The sequence below is a fragment of the Rhipicephalus microplus genome, chromosome 7, assembly GCF_043290135.1.
Source record: "Rhipicephalus microplus isolate Deutch F79 chromosome 7, USDA_Rmic, whole genome shotgun sequence".
NCBI lineage: Eukaryota > Metazoa > Arthropoda > Arachnida > Ixodida > Ixodidae > Rhipicephalus > Rhipicephalus microplus.
The window spans coordinates 74,208,030-74,234,552 of NC_134706.1; the positions used below are offsets into that span (position 1 = coordinate 74,208,030).

Sequence of the window (26,523 nt, forward strand, 5' to 3'; positions counted from 1 at the left end):
GCTTCGACCTGAGCCTGCTTCATCTGCACCGTACGCCACCCTGATTCTTCGACTCGAAGGCACTTCAACGCACGCCGGTAGCCGTCACCACGACGCCATTCTCTTTCTCCAATGAGGCAACGTTCCCACCTCACTCAGAGCAAAACTAGGAACCGCAGTTCTAGAGGCAAGAACTGCGCAGCTTAATAACTTTTCAAGGCCTTGTTTTTCACTGTGTAATGTTATTGCTGTTTCTGTTGACGGTGTACCTGTTTTAGCGCTTGTGGACACAGGAGCCGCAGTTTCTGTCATGCCTGAGAAGCTTTGCTGACAACTACGAAAAGTAATACCGCCTCTTGACGACTTCGTTTTAAGCACTGCCAATGTGCAACACAGTCGGCCTTTCGCTGCATTCACTTCGCGCATTGTTATCGAAGATGTTTGTAAGCGGTGGAATTTATCGAGCTTCCGCAATATTTACACAAATTCATTCTGGGGTGGAAACTTCCTATGCGCTCAATATGCTGCTATATACTGTGCCCACTCCGAGGTCAAGTTCTCGCCGCTGTGTGATTCTATGTTAGTCGACTCGCCATCTCTACCCGCGAAAGCGTTCGTCCCCGCCGACACCCCCTTTCTCGTCTGCTTCAGTCCCGCTTTCCTGCAACGCCTCCGTTGACTCACCTGTTCTTTTTAAACCAGCTGAAACTGCTCTTCGCATCAAGTGTTGCTTGCTACCCTTCGCCCTCCTCTCGATTCAAGACTCTTCTAGTGCAATTTACGTGTGAAACCCGTTTCACTGTCCTTCCATCCTACTGAAGGGAGAGTGCCTTGGCAGCGTTGATGACCTCGACTTCTTTCTCGCAAGTATTGTCAATGAGCAGCGGATTTCTCTCTAGATTAATGGCATTAATTGTCCCGTTCCAGCTCCATTACCATCCTTCACCAAAGCGCTTTCCTGATGCATTGACAGTCACCTGACGTCACAGCAGCACTCCAATATCAACGCCTTGCTTGAACATTTTCGCCCCAGCTTCAATTACCAACTACCATCCTTGGGCCGTACATAAACCAAAGTTCATCACGTCGATACAGGCTCCCGCGTCCGTTAACGTCAGCGCCCATATCGGGTGTCAGCAGCTGAGCGTCAGATCATCGCCGCACAAGTGGACGATATGCTTAAACATGGCGTTATTGAGCCCTCTAAAAACCCGTGGGCGTCACCAGTAGTTCTCGTCAAGAAGAAAGACGGCTGAATACGCCTATGCATGGACTACCGACGGCGGAACAACATAACACGCAAGGATGTATGCCCGTTACCTCGCATAGACGTTACCTTTGCATAGACGAAAAACTCGGCTCCAAAGAGCCGAGTTTTCCCGTCATTAGACGTGCCCGCCGGTTACTGACAGGTACCAATGGCGGGGAACGACCACCCGAAAACAGCTTTTGTTACTCCTGATGGCTTGTATGAATTCAATGTCCTGTCATTCGGGCTATGCAATGCAACTGCCACGTTCTAGAGCATGATTGATAACATCCTCCGTGGCCTCAAGTGGCAGGCATGTCTGTGCTACCTATATGACATTGTAATATTTTCGCGTGACTTTCGGACGCACTTTCAACGCTTGGAGCAGTCCTCACTAGCCTCAATTCTGCTGGTATGCAGCTGAAATTAAAGAACTGTTGCTTTGGTGCTCGAAAGCTCCTTATTTTGGGCCACGTCGTCTCCAGTAAGGGTGTCATTCCTGATCCGACAAAACTTCGTGTGGTCTTCGAGTTCTCTAAACCAACAATATTGAAAGAAGTTGGGAGTTTTATTGGCATTTGTTCGTACTTTCACCATTTTATCCACAAATTCTCATGTATCATAGCACCTTTAACCGAACTTCTTCGCGGCGGCCGTCACCTCGAAGGGCGGTCAGCAGCATGCGACGATGCATTCACCACACTTCCACGCCTTCTAACTTTACCTCTCATGATGCGACACTTTGAACAACTCGCCCCAACTGAACTGCACACGGACGCTTGCGGTGTTGGTCTCGGCGCTGTGCTTGCCCAGCGTAAACCTGGATTTCACGAGTATGTCGTCTTGTACGCCAGCTGTTCGCTCAACAAAGCCGAAATTAACTACTCCGTGACAGAAAAGAAATGCTTAGCCATCATATGGGGCATAGACAAGTTTCGACCCTATTTTTGCGGATGCCCACTTACCGTGGTCACAGGTCACCATGCAATATGCTGCCTTTCCCCCTTCCATCCAGCCAACCCGCCCGTTGGGCACTACGTCTGCAGAATTTAGACATTCGCGTCGTTTACCGGTGTGGACGTAAACAATCTGATGCTGACGCTCTGTCCCGGTCACGTCCTTCATTTGACAATTACCGCCCGTCTACATAGTTCAATGACGTGTCCTTATTCTCTGTCACTGATATGCCTATGAGGCAACAGAAAGACCCTTTCTTCTCCTAAAGGTTTATTATGGTGGACTTCATCGCACCCCATCCCTCGAGAACTGCGGCGGCAAATCCATCACTTTTGCATTCTAGATGGTTTGCTATATCGTCGGAATTACCTCTCCGAAGGGCGCAAATGGCTCTTCGTTATTCCCCGAAATCTTCGGTCAGATATATGCGCATCTTTTCATGCTGATCCCTACTGTGGACATGCGAGAGTACTGAAAACTTATAGACATCTGCGCCACCACTACTATTGGCGTGGATTGTACCACTTCCCACCACCGCAGTGGTCTAGTGGCCAAGGTGCTCAGCTGCTGACCCGCAAGTCCCGCGATCTAATCGTGGCTGCGGCGGCTGCATTTCCAAATGAGGCGGAAATGTTGTAGGCCCATGTGCTCAAGTTTGGACGCATGGTAAAGAACTCCAGGTGGTCGAAATTTCCGGAGTCCTCCACTACGGCGTCTCTCATAACAATATAGAGGTTTTGGGACGTTCAATCCCGCATATCCATCAATCAGTTGAACCACGTGGTCCACCGCTACACCCGCTCCTGTTTCGCTTGTAAACAACGCAAAGATACTCCTCCCCTTTCGCCTGCTTCTCTGCAGCTTCTACCTTGTCCTGCTACACCCTCTCAACGTGTGGGTATCAATCTTTACGGACCGTTTCCCATCACTCCTTTTGGGAACCACTATAAAATCGTCGCAATCGATCATTTGACGCGCTACACAAACTTCACCTCTGTTGGTCCCCTTTTTTTACACCTTCTCGTGCTACGTCATGGCGCCCCACGTGATCTTCTCAGCGACCGAGGGCGCGCATCTCTCTCCGAAGCCGTCGAATCGCTTCTAAATGAATGTCGCATCATTCACCGCACCACCACTGCATACCACCCTCAAAAGAATGGCCTGATTGAGCAATGTAACCGAACACTGGGTGATGTGCTGGCAATGTACGTCAATTCTGCTCACTCAAACTGGAACCGCATTCTCACCTTCGTGAAATTCGCCCACAATACTGCGACTCAGACCACCACGGAATTCTCCTCATACTTTGTACTTTATTGACGCGAGCCCTCCTGCATGCTCTGCACCATTCTTCCGTTCCACCCCGATGCAACTAGTCCACAACTATTCCCGAAGCAGTTAAGTACGTGGAATAGTGTTGCCAGCTTTCTCGCTTCCTCACCACTTTCTATCTGCAACGCCAGAAACAACATCGCGACCACTCGAAGGCTCCAGCGTTTTACAATCTTGGTTCACTTGTGTGGCTCTGGGTTCATTCCACCAGCCCTGGTCAGTCACCAAAACTTCTCTCGAAGTACCATGGCCCTTATCACGTAGTCCAGCAGTCATCATAAGTCAATTATATTGTCGAGCCACTTGTGGCGCCTCCTGATCAGTGACGCCGCGGATGTGAAACTGTGCATCTAGGCTGGCTCAAACCTTACTACTACCCTACTGTAGTGTCCTGTCCTTAAGCCACGAGGATGTTTTTTTAGGAGGGCAGATAAATGTAATGAAGATCAGCGCTGTTCCTAAGGGCAGAGGGCACCACTGTCAGGCAGAAAGACGACCACGTTTGGTGCATCGCGGTGCTTGCACCTGCTCGGCTGTCACTCTCCGACCTTAGGAAATGAACCATACGGTAGACGTGCTGTGCCGAAACACCTCATTTACAATAAACAATAAGTACAAGTGATATAGCACAGCAACAACAACAAAATACAGCCATCAGGTTCGCGCATGAAATGGCTTAAGGCGTACGACATGGAAGGCTTCTAGTCGAGCACGGCGCCGTTGAGAGTTCGTAATGCCGTCAGGAATAACCCTGTAGTCGAGTGGGCCGAGACGCCGAACGACTCTCTACAACTCGAAGTACCATCGCAAAACTTTTGCGCTGAGCCCACGTCGGCGTATCAGCGTTCATACCCAGACACGGTCAAAGAGCTGATACTGCACGAAGCTTCGTCGAAGATTGTAATGGCGGCTGTAGGTGGCCTGCTGATCTTTGATGCGGAGGTGGGCGAGTTGACGAGCTTCTTCCACCCTCTGAATGTAGGCGGTGGCGTCAAGGTTCTCTTTATCAGCGACGTTTGGAAGCATGGCGTCAAGCGTCAATTCAATGTTCCTTCCATAGAGCAACTTGTACGCGTCATCTGTGTCGTAACTTGGACGGCCGTATTGTACACGAAGGTCACGTACGGAAGGATTTGATCTCAAGTCTTGTGCTCGACGTCGACTTACATAGCCAGCATACCGGCGATGGTCTTATTAAGACGCTCAGTGAGGCCATTGTTCGGTGGATGGCAGGCAGTGGTCAGGTGGTGACTTGTCTGGCTGTACCTCAGGATGGTCCGAGTTAGGTCCGGCGTAAAGGCTGTACCTCTGTCAGTAATGAGAACCTGTGGAGTTGCGTGTCGCAGGACGATGTTCTCGACTTTGAAAGTTGCTACCTCGGTGGCACTGCCGTTGGGCAGGCCCCTTGTTTCGGCGTAGCGCGTGAGGTAGTCGGTGGCTACGACGATCCATTTTGTCCCGGTATTTTGTCGTTGAAAGTCCTGGCAAGTTTTCACATAACGGGTGACGCCGGCGGAAAGACGGGACCAGTAGTACCCCTGCTGTATTTTTGCAAGCGTACGGGAAACACCGAGGTGTCCAGCAGTCGGGTCGTCGTGTAGAGCATCCGAAACTTCGGGACGTAACGCTGAAGGTACTACGACGAGGTTGTTGACCCGAAGCAGCGAAAAGTTTTAAGGGCTCTTACTTGGGGACCTTCGACGCAAAAATTTGGTCTGTCTGTCTCTACATTTGCCTGTTTCTCCGCCCTTAGCGGTATTCTAAATGGCACCAAAGTGGCCAAACGATGCTCCACACGGCCGACCCTATACGCAGCGCCCACAAATATTTATCAAAATCTAGCGTTTATACTTGTGCGATTGTCAATAAAAAGCAATTATTGTGCATATCTGAGGCACCATTACAGCACGCCAATATTCTCTGTGTGTGTCTCTTACTAGAAACGCATATATAAGTTATTATAAGCACCGTTGCGTCGATCACGTTGCACTGCCCGGGCGACTTTTGCACGAAAAGTCAATTGTTTCGGCACTTTGCTAAGGCGACACAGTGGCGCCACCTACCCATCGCCTTGCGTTATACACGTTATCACCTCCGAGACGGGCGCGCAGGGTTCGCACGTTTTGTTTTCGAAGACAACTGCCACATAGTGCTCATGTATCACGTGTGACGTGACTTGATGCGCTCGTTCGCCTCCGCTGCACGCTCGAGGCACTATAACGCAGCGCCTACTGTATGCCATTAACCGATATTCTTGCGGAGAACATCAAATAAGCATTGCGTTCACTCTCTCCAGACGCAAGAATATCGTCTTTCAACGACATTTGCAGTGAAAGATTAAAATTCGGGGCCAATTTGTTTCTTCAAGAGGACACTTTTCCGACAGAAAAAATTACTCAGCTACTCGTCTGAATACCTCCGGGACAACCATGGCCTTGTTCTTGGGGTATTCTACAAGGCTCCTGAGTTCCGGGTCAGCTCTCTGTCGCTCGGCGAAGTCTTCGGCACTTATGGTTTCTAAAAAACAGTCTTCATCCGGGTCGTTCTTTGGCGGTGGTTCGACGGGGGCACGAGACAGGCAGTCAGCATCAGAGTGTTTTCTTCCAGACTTGTAAACAACGGTAACGTCGAAATACTCAAGTCTCAGGCTGCACCATGCGAGGTGACCAAGGTTTTTCAAGCTAGCTAGCCAGCACAAGAAGTGGTGGTCGCTCATAACTTTCAACGGCGTGCCTAAAGGTGAGGGTGGAACTTCGATGTAGCCCAGATGATTGTAAGGCATTCCTTTTCTGTTGCAGAATAGATGGTTTCTTCCTTTGATAACGACCGGCTAGTATAACTGAAGACTCTTTCCAGTATGTTAGTCCTCTGCACAAGAACGGCGCCGAGTGCTACAGTGCTTGCGTCGGTGTGTATTTCTGTCTCGTCGAATTCGTCGAAATACGCGAGTTGCGGAGGCGTCCCCAGGCGTCGTATCAGTTCCTGAAATGCTTCCTTCTGCGCCGTTTCCTACTTAAACTTCAAGTCGCTCCTGGTAAAGTTAGTGAGTGGCTCGGCAATGTGGGCGAAGTTTTTGACGAGCCGCCTGTAATTGGTGCATAAACCAAGAAACTGACACATGGCCTTCTTTTTGGTAGGCTGTGGGAAGGTGGCGATGGAAGCTGTTTTCTGCTGGTCGGGGGGAACGCCGGACTTGCTGATGACATGACTCAGGAACAAGCCTCTTCGTATGCAAAGTAGTATTTTTTGGCCTGGAGGGTGAGTTCGGAGGTCTTTATTGCTTGCCGTACAGCTTCAAAGCACCGGAGGTGTTCATAGGAGTTCGAGAAAAACACCATTACGTCGTCGAAGTACTCAAGGCAAGTCTGCTACTTCAAGCCAGCCAGTACTGAATCCATAACCCGTTGAAAAGTCGCAGGTGCTGAGCAAAGACAAAGGGCATGACCTTAAACTTGAACAGGCCATACGGTGTAATGAAGGCAGTTTTTCTCGGTCCCTCTCGTCGACTTCAATCTGCCAGTAGCCAGTCTTGAAGTCCATCGAAGTAAAGTATCTCGCATTGTGAAGTCAATCGAGGGCGTCATTTATCCGGGGTAGAGAATACACGTCCTTCTTCGTGATCTTGTTCAGGCGGCGATAGTCAACGCAGAAGTGTGGCGTTCCGTACTTCTTTAGTAACACAACGGGTGACGCTCATGGACTCTTTGAAGGCTGGATAATGTCGTCACATGGCATTTCGTCGACTTGCTTCATTATAGCATCGCGTTCTCATGTCGACACTCTGTACGGGCTCTGACTGAGTGACCTGGCACTCTCTTCTGTTAGGAGGCGATGTTTTGCGACCAGGGTCTGTCAAAGTTTAGACGAAGATGAAAAAACCTCCTTGTATTGTTGAAGCAGAGTTCGAGCTGTTCTTGCTTATGCCTCGGAAGGCTTGCGCTAATGTCGAAAGCTAGTTGACAAGCTTGGTTCGTCGTAGGAGCTTCGGCAGACTCGGTGAGGGCAAAGGCGTTGCTGGCTTCCACTATGTCTTCGATGTTGGCAACCGTGGTGCCTTTGCTCACGTGCTTGTATTTGTTGCATAAGTTCGAAAGCATCACTATAGTTTTTCCTCCTAGAAGCTAGGTTATTCCTCTGGCGACACAAAGCTCGCGGTCGGTCAACAGGTGTTGGTAGCCTTCCACGAAGCCTTCCATATTTGTTGATATCTGTGTTCCGACAGAAATACTGACGCTGCAGCGAGGGTGAATGGTGACTTGTTCTTCCAGCTCATTTAAGGTGCGAATTCCTGGTGGGGTGTGTGGCGGCAGTGCTTTTTCTGTCGATAAGGTTATTGACCTTGATCTTAGGTTGATGACGGCCCCGTGAAGGGCCGAGAAGTCCAGACCAAGAATGATGTCTCTGGAGCAACGTTGTAGGACTGCAAAGCTTGCAAGGTAAATCCGGTTGTTAATAGACACTCTCGCTGTGCAGATTCCCGCCCGCGTTACTAAGTATCTCAGGCCCTTCCCACGAGGTCTTCACTTTCTTCAACTTCATGACGAATGCTCCGCTGAAGACAGAATAGTCGGCACTGGTGTCGACGAGAGCTGTCACATGGTGCCCATCGATAAAAACGTAAAGCTAGATAGTTCGTCGTCTTGCGTAGCATTAGGACCTTGGCGTTTGGTCACGACTACTTCGGCTTGTTCCTTTGCCTCCGTGTTGCGTCATTACGTCGTTTTCGGTACGTCAGGTGTGGATGCAAGGACTCGCTCGGGATGCCGTCGTGTTTTTGAGGTTTCGTTGTGGCGTTGTCGTCTGCAGCGGAAGATCTTCGGTAGTTCATCGTACAACAACCACTCCTACATCGGTTGCGGCCCTCGGTTTTCCAAACGATCCGGGCTAGGTGACCGGCCACAGATTGGGCCAGAGTACGGCCGGCGGTGCGCCGATTTCTAGCGGCTAGGTGGCGTGGAACAGTATGGTCGTCGTTCTTACCACTGTGTTCTGGTTATGTAATCGGCATTCTCCTGAGGCCTTTCACCCAGCTGCGGACGCCGCGCGTTGACGGCAAATCCCCGGAGTTCCATCTGTCAGTACTGGCAGCGGCAGTAGGTTTGGCTGGCCTCCCCGCAGTGGTAGCATAGCGGGTGGTTTTCAGGGGCGCGCCAAACGCTCGCTTTTCTTAGTGTGTTGCGCTGGCCAGGAGGAGAAGGTTTGGGCGTTGGTAATGGTGGCGGCGCGGCGTCTGGCAAAGAATATTCGGCGGTGCGGCAACTTCGTGTGAGTGCGGAGGTGGGACGTAGCGGTGGGCTGCAGCAACGTAGTTCATTGCGTGCGCCTGAGGCTAGGGTGCTTCGGAAACTCCAAGCGATTGCCGAACATCTTCGCGGACAATGTGAGAAATCGAGTCTACTTGGGGTTGCGATGACAGCAGTAGTTTCTGTAGCCCCTACCGCAAGATCTGCCGGATCATTTCAGCTATGTCGTCGGAGCCAAGGGCGTCAACAATTGCACTGTCTTGCGTCAATGGGCGATCGTACTAGCTGGTACGCATTTCAAGCGTTTTTTCAATTGTCATAGCCTCCGACACAAACTCTTGGACTGTTTTGTGTGGGTTCCACACCAGCCCAGCGAAGAGGTCTTGCTTTACTTCTCGTATGAGCAAACAGACCTTCTTCTTGGTCATGTCGGGGTTGGTGAGCCGGAACAGATGAATCATCTCTTCTGCAAAGATCGCGAAGCTTTCGTTCGGAAGCTGCGCCTGTCTTTCAAGCAAACAAGCGGCTCTCTCTTTTTGGGCGACGCTCGTGAACGTTTCAAGGAATGCGCCGCGGAAGAGGTTCCCGGTTTGAAGGGAGGACTCGTGGTTCTGGAATCAGCTCCACACCACGTCTTCAAGGTAAAAGTAGACGCGACGTAGCTTTTCTTGTGGGTTCCACTGGTTCAAGGCAGCCACTCGGTCGTACGTCTCCAGCCAGGTCTCCGCTTGTTCACATGATCCGTTTAAGGTCCGTGGCTCTCTCGGCTGGTGCAATATCACCATGGCAGGCGTTGGCACAGGGGTGGCCATGGTGCTCGCTATAAAGGTGGTGGCCTTGGGCTTGCGGATGTTATCGGGTAGTGCCCCGTACTCTGGATAATGCACTAGCCACCTGCGGCTAGCTCGCTGATCAAGGTTGGCTTCAACGTCCTCTTCACGATGTGGGCTGGGCTCACGCTAGAGGGGGGAGTTCGGTACATGGGCTGGTAAGCACCTCCACCAGATGTGACGGGGTCGTGACATTGACGAAGACGAGCAGACAGTGCTTTGAAGAATAATCAGTTTATTTGGCTGAACCTGTGGCCATGTACAATGAAAGTAAGATTACAGCGAGACACTGGCACTGGTAGCGGTAAACAGAGCGTCGGCCGTCGATCAACTGACAAGCGGCGAAGCGTGTGGGCATTTATACCCTTGCCATCAAATATATTAGCGCTATCACAAGTGGCGACGTAGGTTTCAGAAAAATCTGTAATGTTCACGACGTGGGCTTAATGTAAAAAAAATGATCTTCTACAGCCTCGAAGCTCCTCAAACATAACAGGCGCGGTTTGCGTTGAACGTAGTTTAACGGAGCGATACAAAGCTTGAGAAACGATTGTGGCAATGTTGGCCAGAAGACTCCAGGCAGTTATGAAAAAACTGGTTGGGCCTCACCAAAGCTGTGGTATCAAGAGAAAGAAAACAAGGACCAACATTTAACATAGCACGATAAATCCTTGAGCGTTATGAAGCTATACATTTCAATGTTGCCATGCTTCAAATTGACCTCAAAAAGCCATTTGACCGCGTGCCTCATGACTCGCTCCTGTCAATATTGAGCACATGAAAGTAGAAAGTTTGAATAGCGACAAAGTGCGCATGGCTTACTCAGGATTCACGACGAAATTGCTAATAAATAAAAATGCGGGTGAGCGCATACCTGCTCTGCGGTAATCGAGACAGGGGCGCCCGCTATCACGTCTGCTTTTTTGTTAGTTTTGTTTACCCTTTCTCTTAAACGTAATAATATCAGTGCGATACACTGCTTTAAACTACATAAAGCTGGGGTTAGCCTTCTTGCTTACGTCGACAACATTGCAGTTTTCTGTACAAGTTGAGTATAATTCATGCTCTTAATGCCGTATTTTTGCCAAGAGAGTGGTAGTGCGGTCAATTGAGATAAGCCTGTTGGTTTCTGACACGGAGAATGGAACGTCACACCAAGACTATTTATAAGCGATAAATGGCAGGGAACACAAGCTAAGTATTTATGAGTACAGCGGGAGTACTACAGTGGCAGTGAACCATATTAAAAAAGAAATAGAAGCGTCGTGCATTGATGTAGAAAAAAATAATATTGTTGGGGTATTTTATTATTCACCCGGGCCACAACGTGCAGCTTGTTTCTAGTGAGCAAGCTGTGGTACTTAATGCAGGATTTGCACTGTAGTAGATCGGTAGATGGAACGTACATGGAGTTTCTGTAGTTTTTATTTGGAGCTATGTTTGAGAATTATCGAGCCGCACAAATCTCTTTAGAAAATTTCGAGATGGTGGGCTTGGATTCGCTTATTTGTACGTAAGACAACTTGTCAGTCACTTCCTTTTTTTGCGTGATGCAGATGACCCTCTTTTGAAAACTCCAAATTGTTTAGAGTGCTGCTGGGATTTCTCGTGTCGTCAGCAAAATATACAAGGACCGATGCATGGGTATGTACAAAAGTTGTTTCGGCCTCCCATTTTCTGTCTGTGCGATATTCATTTGAGTATCAGACCGAAGTATCACGTAAAGAATTTTATAAAGACCTAGTTCGTGTTTTACTGCATACACCATTGTATCGTCAGCTATACTACGCAAGCTGAGGACATGATATTCCTAAACAAGTCAAAAAGATGCCTTTAGCGCGAGCGGTCTAAACATCTTTTCTTGAACTACACACTGAAACCTTACCTGTTAAAACATGGTTGGAGGATGGGAACTTATTCGTCCCATAGAGCACACATATTTACTTATGTAGTAAACCAAAAATGATTGAACACGTGTTTGTAGATTGCATTAGCAGTGTCTTCCTCTGGGACATATTTTAGAGAACCTTGAGAAACGAATTACTTTTAAGTCTACACGGCATACATTTTGCTACTGTTAAAAACAAGGCCGGCATTTCTCATAATCTAATTGTGCTTCTGAGCCTCCACAGTACAATGCAAACCCGATGTGCCTCCGTTAATGCGGATATCGAAGCGCGATCTGTGCGACAATACTTTTGCGAACAAGCATGCCAGTTTTTTTTTTTTTTTTGGAGTGCTGAAAGGGCAAGAAGATGTACCAGAACGGATTGTGTTCATTGAATCATTGTTAAAAATTCACAGTATTGACCAATAGTGAGCCAAGAGCTGACGGTTACTCATTGACTTTTGTGGATATTTTGTCGAATATCTCAAACGCTTTTCGGCGTAGTGGTTAGCGTCGTGCGCGGGAAGGTGCTGGTTTGATTGCGCGAGGCAGAATTTTGCCTTGTAATTTTTTTCTTTGCAATTCCTTAATCTATATTTTTCAACATCACTTCCGTGATGAAAGTACGTCAGGGGAAGCGTGCTTGGCGGACCCCGTCATTAAACACTTTCGTGTGAAAAAATATAATTTTTTAGTTGATACATTTGGGGAAAACGATTATTTCAAACACAGTTGGCATTGCCCAAAGATAAAAATGCGCTTACAATTTGTGTTACGCGGTGTCTTAGTGGCTGGTGATTTCGTTCCTATTCCTTTTATTCTTATTCTTTCAGCACAACATTATTTGCACCACAACAAACTTGTATGCCGGAGTTCACAGAGTTTCCTAAAGCTAATAAAAGGAGCCCGGCGATGCGATTTCTCCCCGACCATGAGAGTGATAGGTAGTACATAAATTTGTTTAGTCTTCGTACTTGAGGGCTTTGAATTGCACTTATGGTTTTGTTTCTTGCTGTGTTTTGGCTTTGTTTCGAATAAAAGAACAAGCCGTTCTGAATTTCGTGAGCGGATTTTAATCTATGAGCTTGAAAAACTAAAATGGTGAAACGTAACTTATGAACTATTGGTAATTGTTGTTTTGTGACAAAACAGCTTCGAGCCATGCGAAGCCAAATGCAATGTAAAGTACGAAGATTAGGAAAATCTACGAAATACCCATAAATGCTGTGCTCGCTGCTAGCGCCATGCCTTGCAGCTCCCATAGGCACAAGTGCAAGAGTTCGCTCTAGTGTATATTGTGTAAGATGGTAGCAGCGTCGGGGTCACGACGGCGTTTATTAGGCCAAATCTGCCTGATCAACGCTTCGAAGGAAGACAACGTTTTTTTGCGATGAAGAATATATACAGACGAAAATGAAGGTCAAACGCTGTGAATATTGTGCTTACACTAGTTTCCTTTCATGCGGAAGCGGCCAACGTTGCCGCTCTTTATGACGGTAGCGCACGTAGCACGAATGGTATTAAGTGTGACGCGTTAGCATCCTCCGTACAACAAAAACGGCCGTAAGAAGGCATGGCAACATCGGTTACTCGGTCTTCAACAAAATCCGTCGGCTCGACTATGGCGTAGGGGCCAATGAAACATTAGTTGAACTCACCACACAGGCTGGGAGCCCGCGTTGGGGTCCAGAAAAGTACTTCATTTCCAGTATTGAAGTGAACTACGTGGTGGACGCCATCGTAGTGAGTCTTCCGCTCTTTTTGGCTTGCGTCTGTATTGAGGCGGGCGTGTCGGCGACAATCGGCCAGGCGAACAATGCTCACTCGATTACGATGACGAGTTCACACAAACGTCAGTAGAGATGTCGTTTGACGGCCATAGACGAGAAAGAATGGGGAATAGCCCGTGGTGCGCTGCGTAGCGATATTGTACGCAAACGTCATGAACGGCAGGATGTGGCTGCCGTTGATATGCATAGATATCGTACCGGTCAAAGTTCGATGGAAGCGCTCTTTGAGGCTGTTAATCTGGCTGTGGTAGCTGGAAGTCGTGTTTTGAATTGTATTACATGCGTGGAGGACGTGCTCGAGTAGTTTCGAGAGAAACACCTTGCCGCGGTCGCTCAATAAGATGCATGGTGCACCATGTCTCAGAAAGATTGCCTCCAGAAAAAATGAGGCAATGTCATTTGCCGAACCTGAAGAAAGTGCAGCTGTCTCAGCGTACCTTGTTAAGTGGTCAACTGCTGTGACAATCCAGCACTTGCCGCTAGCTGATATTAGAAGTGGTCCGTAGAGGTCAATGCCGATGACATCGAAGGAAGAGGTTGTAGAAGACCGGCCGGGGAGCAAGTGGGTCGCTTGTGGCGTTGCAGAGCCAGGATGACGCAACATATCGCGCTACGCAGGTGGAAAGCCCAGGCCAGGCAAAATGACAACGGCTGCGTTCATAGGTTTTTTTTTCAAGACAGAGGTGACCAGCCTTGGGGTGATCATGAAACGCCTTCAAAATGGGCGCTCTTAGGGAACGAGGAGCGACAGGAACCCAGTGCTGTTCTTCAGAGTGGAAGACAAAGTAGTAAAAGATTGAGTTTTCAGTCTTGAAGTTAGCTGTCGATGGGCGCGTGCGTTGGGAGGACGAGAGGAGCCTTGAAGGCGCTGCATTAGAGAGCGACAGTAAGTGTCGCTGCGTTAGTGGGATACAAACGTCTCGTTGCCGAAGGCAGAAAGAAAGTCGACACCGGCGAGTTAATGAACTGACGGAGACACATTGATGGATTCACTCACAGTTGGCGACAGGCCAGGAGTGCCGGATGAGGATGGTAAAGGACAACGGCTAAGAGCATTGACATCATTGTGATTCTTGCCGGATTTGTAGGTAACGTTGAACTCGTATTCTTGGAGACGAAGTATCCAGCGACTGAGACGTCCAGACAAATTCTTCAACGTCGGCAACCAGCACAAAGCGTAGTGGTCACTGACGACGGTAAAGTGGCGGCCGTGAAGTTATGGTTGAAACTTTTGGATGGCCCAGACAACAGCGAGATGCTCCTGCTCGGTGATGGGGTAGTTTTTTTCTGCTGCTGTGAGAGCGCGACTAGCGTATGCGATCACATGTTCACCATAACTCTCTGTTCATTGCAAAAGTAGAGCGCCGAGTCCGTGTCCGCTGGCATCAGTAGAGAGGAGAATGAGAGCAACGTTATCAAAATGGCAAAACACTGGCTCAGACGTGAGGGCACGTTTCAAGCTGTCAAAAGCCATTTGGCATTCGTCCGACCATTCGTATGACATTCCCGAAGAAAGGAGTTGGTGAAATGGTGCAGCAATAGTGGCGAAGTCTCATATGAAGCGCTGGAAGTACAACATAAGGTCAAAAAAGCTTCGGAGCTGTTTGGCACGTTGAGGCACCGGAAAGTGAAGACTGGCGGGAATCTTGTCGGGACCAGGCCGGATTTCATCTTTGCTGACGAGACGTCCGAGTACTTTAATACTTTTGCATGCAAAGTGGTACTTTTTGGTGTTGAGCTGATGACCAGCAGCTGCGAGACGTGTCAGAACTCCATCTCGGCGCTGCAAGTGCTGTTAGAATGTTAAGAAAATATGAGGATGTCGTCAAGGTAACATAAGCATGTTTTCCACTTAAGGCCCCACAATACAGTGCCTATCATTCGTTCAAACGTTGCTGGCGTATTGCTGAGGCCGAAAGGCATGACGTTGAATTCGTAAAGTCCGTCGGGTGTGGCAAAGGCAGCTTTTCCTTGTCATCCTCATACACTGGAATTTGCCAGTAACCGGAGCACAGGTCAAGGCTCGAAAAATATTCCGCTCCTTGTAAGGAATCTAAGGCATCATCAATGCGAGGCAAGGGATATACGTCTTTTCTGGTTACGTTGTTTAATGCGCGGTAGTCAACGCAGAATCGCACCTAACCATCTTTTTTCGCACGAGAACGACAGGTGACGATGAAGGGCTTGTGAGGGGTGGATGATTTTTTGCCTGAGCATATCAGCAACGTGCTTGTCGATGATCTCGCGTTCGCTTGAAGAGACACGGTGTGGCCGACGATGGACAATAGAAGCTACATGAGTGTGCATGCGATGAGTCACCGCAGAAGTCTGGCTTAGCGCAGTGGAATGTACGTTGAAAGAAGATTTATGCTTGGACAACAACGCCAGTAGTACGTCTGCTTGCGGGGGAGTAAGATCCGTTCTGATGGCATTGACGAGAGCCGTAGTAGGTGGAGAATCTGTTGGCATTGAACGTGATTCCACCAAACCGGTATCCGAAGCCACTACAGAGATATGTTGTGTGCCCACGCTGGAAACTACAACAGTGCCCTTGGTAAGCAGAATCGGCTCATTGGTGATATTCAGTACAGCGAGAAAGGCGGTGCTGTCGGAGAAGCGGACAAGACTCGACAAAAGTGCAATCCTTCTGAATAGTCAAGGGGCTCATGGACTGACTAGGAGGTCACCATGGTCAATGGAGTCAGACATTTTGGGGAGATATTATTCGTCTCTCGCATATTTTTGAATCCTTGTCGACTCTAAATAGAAGCAGCAGCATCAGAATAAAGTCCCATCCTAAAATAAGCATAAAAGCACAAGAAGCCAACGCGGCAAACTGAATATGATGCCGGATCCCGTCAATGAAAACTCTAACGGTGCACTGTACTGATGGCCGTATGTGCGAGTCATTTGCGCTACGTAAGAGAGTACCAGTATAAGGGTGGTAACCTTACGTAGACGAGAACACAAATCCGCATGAATAACAGAAATAGCAGCCCCCGTGTCCACCAATGCGTAAACTGGTATCCCTTCACCATACAGTAATAACAAATTGCCTGGGCCCTCTGGAGGCCTTAGTGTTTATTCGAGCGATGCAGCTTTCCTTCCAAAAACTTCACCAGCTAGTTTTCCGAGTGGTAGTCAGAAGTAGGTGCAGCCAGTATCAAAGGAGATGTTGAGTGTCGCAGAAGAGAAGGGGACCGGTGGCGTCTGGGATAGCAGGGGCGAGGTGCGGCGAGCGAGAGAAGGAACGTGTCATAGGGCGACGCTGGTACTGGTTCGGGCATGGCACCGAATCCCTTTCGTAAACGTCATACCCACGGCGTTCGTCCTGCTGGCGCTTACGGCAAAATCGCGAAATATAGCCCCGAATGCTACAATAGTAACATATTTGGCGAGGCGAATGCCAGCGTAGTGTGCAGGAGCTATCAAAGTCGCTGGTACTGGCACTAGGACAGACGAGTGTGGTGCAAATGCTGCTGCGCTGGACTGCGCAGGAACAAGATGTGCGTGCTGAACCAAGGCAGGTGGCATGGCAGTGGCTTCCGCATACGTCATAGGCGGCGTTGGTGGCGTCGGAGTGTTGAATGGGGGAGTGCAAGCCATGGATGAGAGCTCCTCTTTGATGATGTCGCGCAGACCAACAGATGGAGAGTGACGCAGAGGGGCAGGTGCACATGACAACCTTCACGCTTGAAGTTCCTCGTGAATGAGAGTGAGAATCAGCCCATACAAATCCGCAACCAAGGAAGGCCGGCTCTCACTGGTGACTGGGTAGTCTGGGTGCAATCGATTTGCTTGGAGTTTATCAAGATGTTGTTATGTTGTGATGACGTCTTCAACGGGGGTGGGGTTTTTAAGAGCCAGAGCATTAAACGCAACATGGCCTATCACTTTGATTATGTGGCGAACACGATCAGCTTCTGTCATCGCCGAGTTCACACTGTGGCAAACGGCAGGGACGTCTTCAATGTACGAAGTATACGTTTCCCCGGGATGTCGGGCACGCCCATCGAGCTTTCGTTTCCACACTTCGGAATAGATGTTCGGTTTCCCAAAAATCCTAAGGACTTGTTGAGCAAAAGTAGGCCAATCCGGGAAGCTGCTATCGTGCTTAAAAAACCCCGTTTTCGCGACATCGGACAGATAGAAGGCGACGTGACGATTTTTTAGGCTCATCCCATTGGTTATAATCACTGGTCATGTATTCTTTCAACCATACCTCGAAATCGTCGTGTGGAACACCAGACAATATGGGTGAGTCGCGCTCCCGAGTGTTGACGATTTACGCAGGAATGATTTGTTCGACAGGGATGCTGGATGTTCTGGGCAGCGGTTGTCAAGCCATGACAGTGGACGGGGGAAGCAAGCGGAAGCTTCAGGGGAACGTGACGTCGGGGAGGACTTGGGGATCGAAGCAGCTTCCACCACTCTGTAAGATGGTAGCAGCGTTGCGCTAAACAGCGTTTGTTAGGCCGAATAGTCTGATTAACGCTTCTAACGAAGACGACATTTTTTCGTGATGATGATTATATACAGATGAAAAAGGCGAAGGTCAAATGCTGTGAATATTGTGCTTACAATATAGAAAAGTCTGTGCCGGGGTTCACCACAGCTATGACGTATTTGTGTCGCGAATATGACGTGGAGAAGTGTTTACTAATTGATTCGAAACAAAAAAAACTAGAAGGAAAATTTCCACAGCGGGGCATCGAACTGATGACCAAGCTAACTACTAAGCCACCGAGCGACCCTCGATTTTGACCACATGCGCTGGCGGTGCTCAACATTGGCCGTTGTGGCTACTTCCTCTGAATGGTAATGGCAGCGAATGCTGTACAATGACGTACTGGTTCAGCAACCCAGAGCAGTCCAGAAGACTCAAGTGGAAGTAAAAGGGTTTGTTCTCTCTGTCTCGACGTGGGAGCAGATTCCGCGCCAGCATCAGTTTTCGACTAATTCTCAGGAACTTCATAAAGTTCCTACCATACCATACCAAGTGACCCAGCTCGGAATGTTAACGGCGAGCCATTTATATACACCATGGACCGCTGACTGTCTCCCGACATCGACACTTCAGCATGCTTTTGTCATCAATAGCGAGAGGGCACAATGAGCGCGCGTTGTGTGCACGCGTCAAAGGTCGTTGGGCCGCGCCAACCCACGCGTGAACATGCTCGCGTGCTTCCACAAGGCGTAGTGAAAGTGAGTATAGATGATATATTGAAGAGTGGGTCGCTCGCACGCGTGCTTATTTACGGATTCGGGCGCTTAGTACCTTTTGTCCTTCCGCCGCAAGCTTGCTTCGAAGTTACAGAACTTAACGACAGCACGAACGTCACTTCGCTCGCTGCCACGGCTTCGTTGGCGAAAGGAGTGTGCTGCCCATACACGAAGAAGTAAGAATTGTGACCGTTGTTCGCGCTCATCCAGGCGTATATTTTTATGTTCGTTTCGTACGCCTTTCTTTCTGTTTGAGCAACGTGGTTTAAGTGTCAAGCTGTGACAGTTGTTCATCTGTGTTCATCCTTTGTACGGTCCTTTCGTGCGTGCTTTTTGCTGGAGGTGTGCACTGCAAGTTTCGAGCTGCTTGGCGTTCTTCGCCTGACAATAAAGTTTGTTACGGCAGCATTAGGTCCATCGCTCTGGTGGAAAAACCATGCACAATAAATCCTGAACAACCTCTGTGAGGACACGTTGCACTTTCGGGTTATACTGATTCCTAAAGAAAGGTACCAATCACGTTTTTTTCCAATTCGTTCTATACACTTGTTTCTTTGTTTTTCTATCCAACCCTTACTGTCTCCTTCGTACTGATCCTCACGCTTATAATCCTCACCCTGTCTTGCTTTTTATACTCTCTCGCAACTATTTTTAACATGCTTCGTCAAAATGTCTGGATAGCCGAGTGCTTACGAAGCCCTTCTTCGGATTGTGGCTGCATTCGTTCGAAGCTCGCCTTGTGACGAACTTTTTTCGCCAAAACGTTCTTTGTCTTTTTCTTTCATTCCCTTTGTTTGTACTCGTCATGTTCCTCGCCAGAGTTATTGTAACCTGTGCCGGAACAATCAGCGGACATGTTTGACGGTGAAAATGAAAGAGCAGCATCCTCTTTCGCGGAGCATGAGCTGTGACATCAGTGGTTGTTCGTATACGCAAAACGCCGGAACGTGTTGTTGTATATATTGAAAAATTTACGCTGGTCTGATCGATTCATTGAACGATTAATCTGTGAAGTTTTACGTCACAAAACCACCTTATGATTCTGATAGATGCCGTAGTGGAGGGCTCCGAGTATTGGGACCACCTGGGGCACCGAACACGTAGGCCTACAGCATTTTCGCTTCATTAAAAATGCAGGTGCCACAGCCAGGATTCGATCCTGTGACCTGTGTATGAGCCGAATACTATAGCCACTAGGCCACCATGGCTTACGGTGCCCTAAGCAGCTTGTTTACAAAAGACATACTGTCACTGAGCTGCAGCATCGAAAATAAAAACAAACAAAAATGAAAAGCATTACGGTCTCTTTTCGGGCCGGGGGTCTGAATCTGCATCTTCGTTAACTGAAGGTGGGTGCCTTGAAAACTATGCCACGCGTCCTAAAAAATACAGACAAAAAATACGAACGCGTTATCTTGCCAAATTTTAGAAATGCGTTCTACCTAAGACGCACTAATGCACAGCACTAATGAGCAGCATTCCAATTGGCACTTCACTGGATGGTTTGCGTTAGAGGACGTGACCCGCACAAAATGCGTAAGGTCAAATTTAGCAATCGCGCATTTAGGCAAATATTTGATTTCGAAAAATTACGTTCCTAAGCCGTCTTTCATTTTGCGGAATACAATCAATTCGTTGGTCATTTATTCGGTGCATGAATGTAGGGACCTACAAGAATGCGCCTGCCTATTCCGTTCGAAAGCAGCCTTTTAGAACCATAAAAACAGACGGAGAGAAACAGTAAAAAAAGGAACAAACAGCAGTAGTTAAAACACACACCCTCACCAAGCATCACTTGTGGGCCATTTCTCCCAATAAGTGAAGTATCTTGAATTTTTTATCCACTCATGTCTGGATATATAGGGGCACTTAGTTAAACTCTATTCTAACAATCACGCACTGAAGAACGACTCGACATGTTGTAGGCTCCTTTTTCATCAGATGAAATCAGTTGCACGTGACTCGACATGCAAGATTATGACAATTAAATGGCACATGGTAACAAGCAAACAGTACGCCCGTCTTTTGTATTTAAATAAGAAAGTATCCTAAGCCTGCGTAGTTAAGTAACGTAATTGCTCACAAAAGAAGCGCGTCAAACTGTATACAATCAATCCTGACATGCCTTTCTTTAGATTTTTAGGTGGCTTGGCATGAGACGTACGTGAGAATAATTTCCAGGATGTTTTTTTTTTCTCGGGGGGGGGGATTCATTCTGATATAGCATAAACGCGGCCAACCATGGGGATGAAAGGGACCAAAGTCGCCGTTTGAGAATACAAGGTTAGGCTAATTGTATCATGGAATGTGTGTAGAGTGCTGGAAAAGGTGATTAGAAACATCATTTCAGGCAGAGTCCAGAGGGCTGATAAAACGCTTTTCAGATTCTAGAATATATAAGTGATTTTGTGCTGCCCGCATTACCCGTCATCATCGCTAAAACCTCAGATTAGGAAATTCCCAATTTCAGGAATAACAGTCGGTTCGCACTTGTCGTACAACACATTTTTCTATTTGACTCAAACACTCGGTAATTATGTGCCGTTACCTTCCAGATACAAGCTTTGACGCCCATCTTATCTAGCTTTTGCTCTGTTTTAAAAAGTAAGTACTTCAAGAGTTCAGGTGAGTGAATGGCATACACCACTTCAATATTTCGAGAGTATGAAAACATTGGTTGGGTTAACTCTAACTTCAGCCTCAAAACACCATCCAAAAAGTAAACTCGAATGATGTGCAGCAACCTAGATATAACAGCATGCATTGCGACGGGAAGGCAATGTTTGGCAAAAAGCATAAAAATCAAAAGTGTTATGTCTTACCTATTACTTGCAATTGGGCCTGATTTCTGCATAGCATGGGGTTTAAGGTATGGTCCACGCAGAGAGTTCCCGGGCCCTTCACAACTGGAGACATGGAAAAGAAGAATATTCACAACAAAACATTTACAGCTGCACAGTCCTAAAGACTTTCATTAACGAGGTTCAAAAAGAAACTAACCAATCTAGGGCCTACTTTGCTTACGTGAATCAGGCAATACAAAACTGTGCGCTGGTACTTCACCAGGAAGAGCTACCTCCAACGGCTGTTAAAATTGAAGTCACCTTCAATTTCAAGAAAGTGGGCTGTGTAAAATGTGTAGAATGAAGACCACAAGATTCTCTACACCATTGAAATCCTTGAAAATTTGTTAAAAATTGTTGAACCTTCGTCATAGGAGTCTGTATAACAGAAAAGCAAAATGCATATCACAAAACAGTGCTTGTTGTATACTGATACATGAGAGCTTGTACAATGTCTATTGGTGTTTGGGAGCTCTACCATCACTTGACGTGGATACATCAATGTTAGCGCATAGTGTCATATCTGCATAGTGACGGCTAACGCTCGTGATCATGGTTTAGCCGTTGTGGTAGCTGCAGATGACATCGTATACGTGGGCACAACGCATCGTTCATCTCATCTAAACATGACATATATATAGCCATATGAAACACTGGTACTCAATATAGCCGTTTTTACAGTTTTATCAATTAAGGACAGAGAGGCACATGTGGTGTGTGCCCCTGAATAGCAGTATAATCTGAGCCAGAGCTCATGCATATACTACCACTCTGCGCCTCCTCAACTCGGGAAGCAGGTGTTCGTAGCTTGAGCCACGAACGCACGCACACGTTCCACATTCCACTGGCCTCTGTCTCGATCCACCAAGGCCGGATATTCGCCCTTTGACATCACTGCCTTGTTGCACTGCTTACACGAACAGTTTTGCTGGTCGGTACTCCCACACCTAAGTAGTCAGCGGCAGATCTCCGTTGGCGCATTTGGAGCCGCCACTACCCCAACAAGAAGCCATTACGAGCTAACACTAAAGAAAGGCAAATGACATAGTTGCGTTGGTGACTTTCCGATGCACTGCCTGTGTTCTTTGCTGTTAATGAGACGCTTTAATTATTGCATCCAAAATTGCCTTCCAGCGCACAATTTTCGACGTCATACTTTGACTGCGTCGCTAAATATTCATTCTCAATAAGTGCTAGCAAGTGTCATGCCTCATTATTTTCCTTGTTCACTCGCAGAAATCCACGCAATCCCACCCCACCAGCAAAAAGCACCCCGCTAGAGAGCGTGTGTATAAGATATAGGGCGCATTTCTAAAGTTCTGCGCATCTGCATCGATACAGCTCGGTTAGTGGACCACTATGAGCTTGCCACGAGGGGCTGGAGATTTAGAAATTCAGCTCCCGGCATTGGAAACTTTTCTTGCGACAGCACTAGAGAGCTCGTACCACAGGGATTCTGCCGTCGGCATCGGCACCGTTGGTTGTGAGCGAAAAATTGAGAAAGAGGGAAATAAAATAGAAAATAAAATTTTGGTCATATTCAGGATGGAGCAAGGGCCGTTCGCGTAGCAAGAAGCTGTCCTACCACAAACCCACGTTGTTACTTGCAGCTGCTTCAGGAAAAAAACACTGCACAAGTACCATGTAGTAAAAGGAGTCTCCTTAACGTATTTTGTTCAACAGATGTCACGAAGAAAACGAGCCCATACGGTGATTTGTAGGAACATTTGACAGGCCAAATAAACAACGTCAAAAAAGGCCGGGATAGTGCAGCCATCGCCAATAAAAATACACGAGAAATTTCAAACAGCCATCAAATTGGACAACTATGTCCATCTAGGGAAAAACATATCATGCCTTTCCATATGCGTTCATCCAGCAAACAGCAAATGCTAGATAATGTGCTGCCATCTGTGCGGCATTGCGATACTCTTTATAGCCTCTGAGATGGCGAATGCGGGTCGTGTGTCTTGGAGGCCATGCGACTCTTGCTTGAGATTGCAAAACTTTATGTACGATTCGAGTGCGCGTGCGTGTGTGTGTGTGTGATCCCGCGTGCCACCTGTGAGACATTGTGAAAAACATGTCACGACTACATCAGAGCGCCGCTTTAGCAGAAGGAATAGGCGAACCGCACAGGATCGATGATCAATGAGTGCCTGCGGGACATTCCTGTCAAGCAGTGTCCCATAACTAACGATCCAGAACGATGCTAACGTTCAAGAACGAGCAACTGGGACACTACCCGCACTGCCTTATGTGTCAAGCTTATTACAAAATTCACATTTGCTTAGATGTTGGGAATAGTACAGAAGTATAACATAAAAATTATGGCATGCGTGTCATGTAAAAACATGACTATATGCAATGCTCACGATGCGTGTAGGGCCGTTTCGCTAGCTTCACCTATACGAAATTTAGATACGTGATGCGAATGGACCATGAAAGTTATTGACACGTGAAAACATGAAGGTAATAACGCACGTGTCACGTGAAACATGACTAATTGCCGCCATCATAGTGCGCTCACAGTCATTTCGCTGACTTCTTATAAACTAAGTTCGGCGTTACGTGATGCAAGTGGATGACGAAGGTATATGACTGCAGAAAACGTGACAATTATGATATGCGTGTGATGTAGCAATGTGCTTATATACCATGCTCATGATGCGCTCGCTGCCGTTTCGCGAGCTTCAAATATACTAAATTTGGTATTACTAGACGTGAATAGACGACGAAAGTAAATGACACGTCTAAACATGATGTGTCACGTCAAGCATGACTATAATCTCGGCTTATAGCGGTGTCGCGGCTGTTTCGCTAGCTTTTCTTGTACCAAGTATGGAAATACGTGACGTGAATGCACGACGAGCACAAATACCGAAAGCAAGCGTGCTAATCTTGACATGGAAGTCATATACGGCATAATTTACGTCCGGCGTGTAAGGTAGTGCGGATAATAATGTGACAATTAAACCTTCTTTATTCGTGCTTTGCATTACACCTATTCCCATTTTATGTTGGATCTACAAATTTTTTAAAGCAGTAATTTTTCATCTAAGCTTGCCCCAAAAGCAATTGAAGCTGCACGTGGGAAACAATGAATAAAAAAAATTGCCCGCAGCTTCCCTCGGGGGAACACTGAGGAGGATGCGGACCATATAATTGGTTAACGGGGTGTTAAAGTGCGACTTACTTGGGTCGATGGCTAAATTGGTTAACGTGGTTGTGAAATGGGGTGTTAAATTGCGACTTACTTGGGTCGATGGCTAAATTGGTTAACGTGGTTGTAGGAGGGGGTGTTAAATGAGTGAACACGTACACTTGTATGCGAAAGGGCGGCGCTGGTCGAAGGGACGTCGATCATTGTGTTTGTGGATTCGTTGGAATTCATTTCACCGCGACCTTGGACGTCGACGCGCCGTACAAACCAACCGACGAGCGGCAACTGAGCGAGCGAGCGCCGACCTTGAGTATATATACAGCACGACGGCGCATGCACTGTCAGCTGTTGAATGTTCTCGAAGCGCGACGCCACATGCGCGTCCACTGGAGAATCAGGAGAATTGTAGATGTCGAACGTGGTGTGTAGAGGAGGAAGGGTGCACAGATGGTGGAGGAGTGAAGCGCGCGCGGTATGTAGAGGAGGAAGGGATGCACAGATGGTGGAAGAGTGGGCGACGGCGCGACGGCGCATGCGCGCGCGTCAGCTGTCGAATGTTCGAGAAGCGGTGCGGACGGCGCGGACGGCGCGGACGGCGCACTACAAGGCGCGAGTATAAGATGCTCCGCATCTAAAACGTACTTCACATACATGCTTCTAATATGCTAGATCTGAAGATCTGTCCCATATCTTAAAAAGAGTGTGGCGGAAATAACACCCCGACTCCACACTGTGGCGAAATAATGCAGTGAGTGGACAGCGTGTAAGGTCGGTACGTAGTGTACGGGTCACCTATATGGTAGAGGAAATGGGTCAATAGTGGGCGAGTTGCGTTGACAGTGTGTGGTAATCAAGGTGTGAAGATACATGACGAGTTTAAGGCGTCAAAGATGGGTTGGCTTTGTAAACACGAAGGGGCTAATTTCTCAATAACTACCTTTTCTTTCTTTACCCATATCGTTGCATTTGAAAACATCTTTGTGCTTAAGCATGGCAGAAAAGTTACGCAAGAAAGGACAATCTGGCTCATAGCAATAGCTACATATGTGTTATCAGACAATTTCGGTGATGATTTCACTAATGAGCTAACAGCCTGGGTCCGTAAATGTATGCTTATATATTTTCAGATTTCTAGTTGAGAAACGCGGGGAACGTTCCTATCTGCTTGCCATTCGGCACTGACTTTCAAATTTGTTGCTATCGCGTTCATTTCTTCGCGTTTGCAGCAAAGCTGTGACTTTTATATGAAAACGCAAAAAAGAAGAAAAAAATCTTGCGAAAGGCTCCGGTGCGTGAAATCAAAATTGGAACCTCTGCATTGCGAGTGTGAGGAGTTATTCACAGAGCCACCGAAGAGGGCGTCCTTCAAAAGGCAAACGGCAAGCTTTTTATATCTACCATTTACCGCTAGTGATCGGATCGACATCTTGGGGGGTGGGGGAAATATCGTGTTTTTAGCATTACCAGCAAGATAGCGCTATGAACGCGCCGCGGCGCGCGCCCTAATCTCCCCGCGTACTTTGGTTCGCTCGCGGACAGGAGTGAGTGGTCGCAAAGCCCCTGAACGCAAACTCGCGCGTCCTTATCTCGCGGTTGGGCCAAGTGATGACTTGGCTTCTCTTAAGCTATGACCGGAACGATTCTGTTGTAGTTTCCACACGCACAAAGGTCACTGCAATCACTCCAAAGTCTCCGTTTGCGAAAAGAGGGCGCTTTTCAGACACAGTGGAGTAACAACTTAGACGCTTATTCGCTTTCATCGGTACCTGTGAGTAGTGTGAGTACGTTTCGTGCGTTATTTTTGCATGACAAACGCGAGGCACGTTTCGATCTGCTGGTCATTCTTCAGGTGACCTTACAATTTGTTGCTATCAAGATCATTGCTTCGCCTTTGCGGCAAAGCTGTGACTTTTTTTCATTAGTAACGTATGCCATACATATATTAGGCTCTACGAGAAAAGTAATTGAATGGCAACTCGATGGCGATCGTATTGAACGTTTTTCCCGTTTCAGGTGCGTGCTTAGC

At 47.7% G+C, this 26,523-nt stretch overlaps 1 protein-coding gene across 3 annotated transcripts in view; it reads right to left on the minus strand.

Annotated features, from left to right (window-relative positions):
- LOC142766976 (japanin-like-RA2) overlaps positions 1–26,523 on the minus strand; it is a 152,192-nt gene that overhangs the window by 87,903 nt on the left and 37,766 nt on the right. For all 3 annotated transcript variants that reach the window (XM_075868184.1, XM_075868186.1, XM_075868185.1), the window contains one exon: positions 21,314–21,397. In XM_075868184.1, the coding sequence (XP_075724299.1) occupies positions 21,314–21,397 (84 nt within the window). The remainder of the gene's footprint in view (positions 1–21,313; positions 21,398–26,523) is intronic.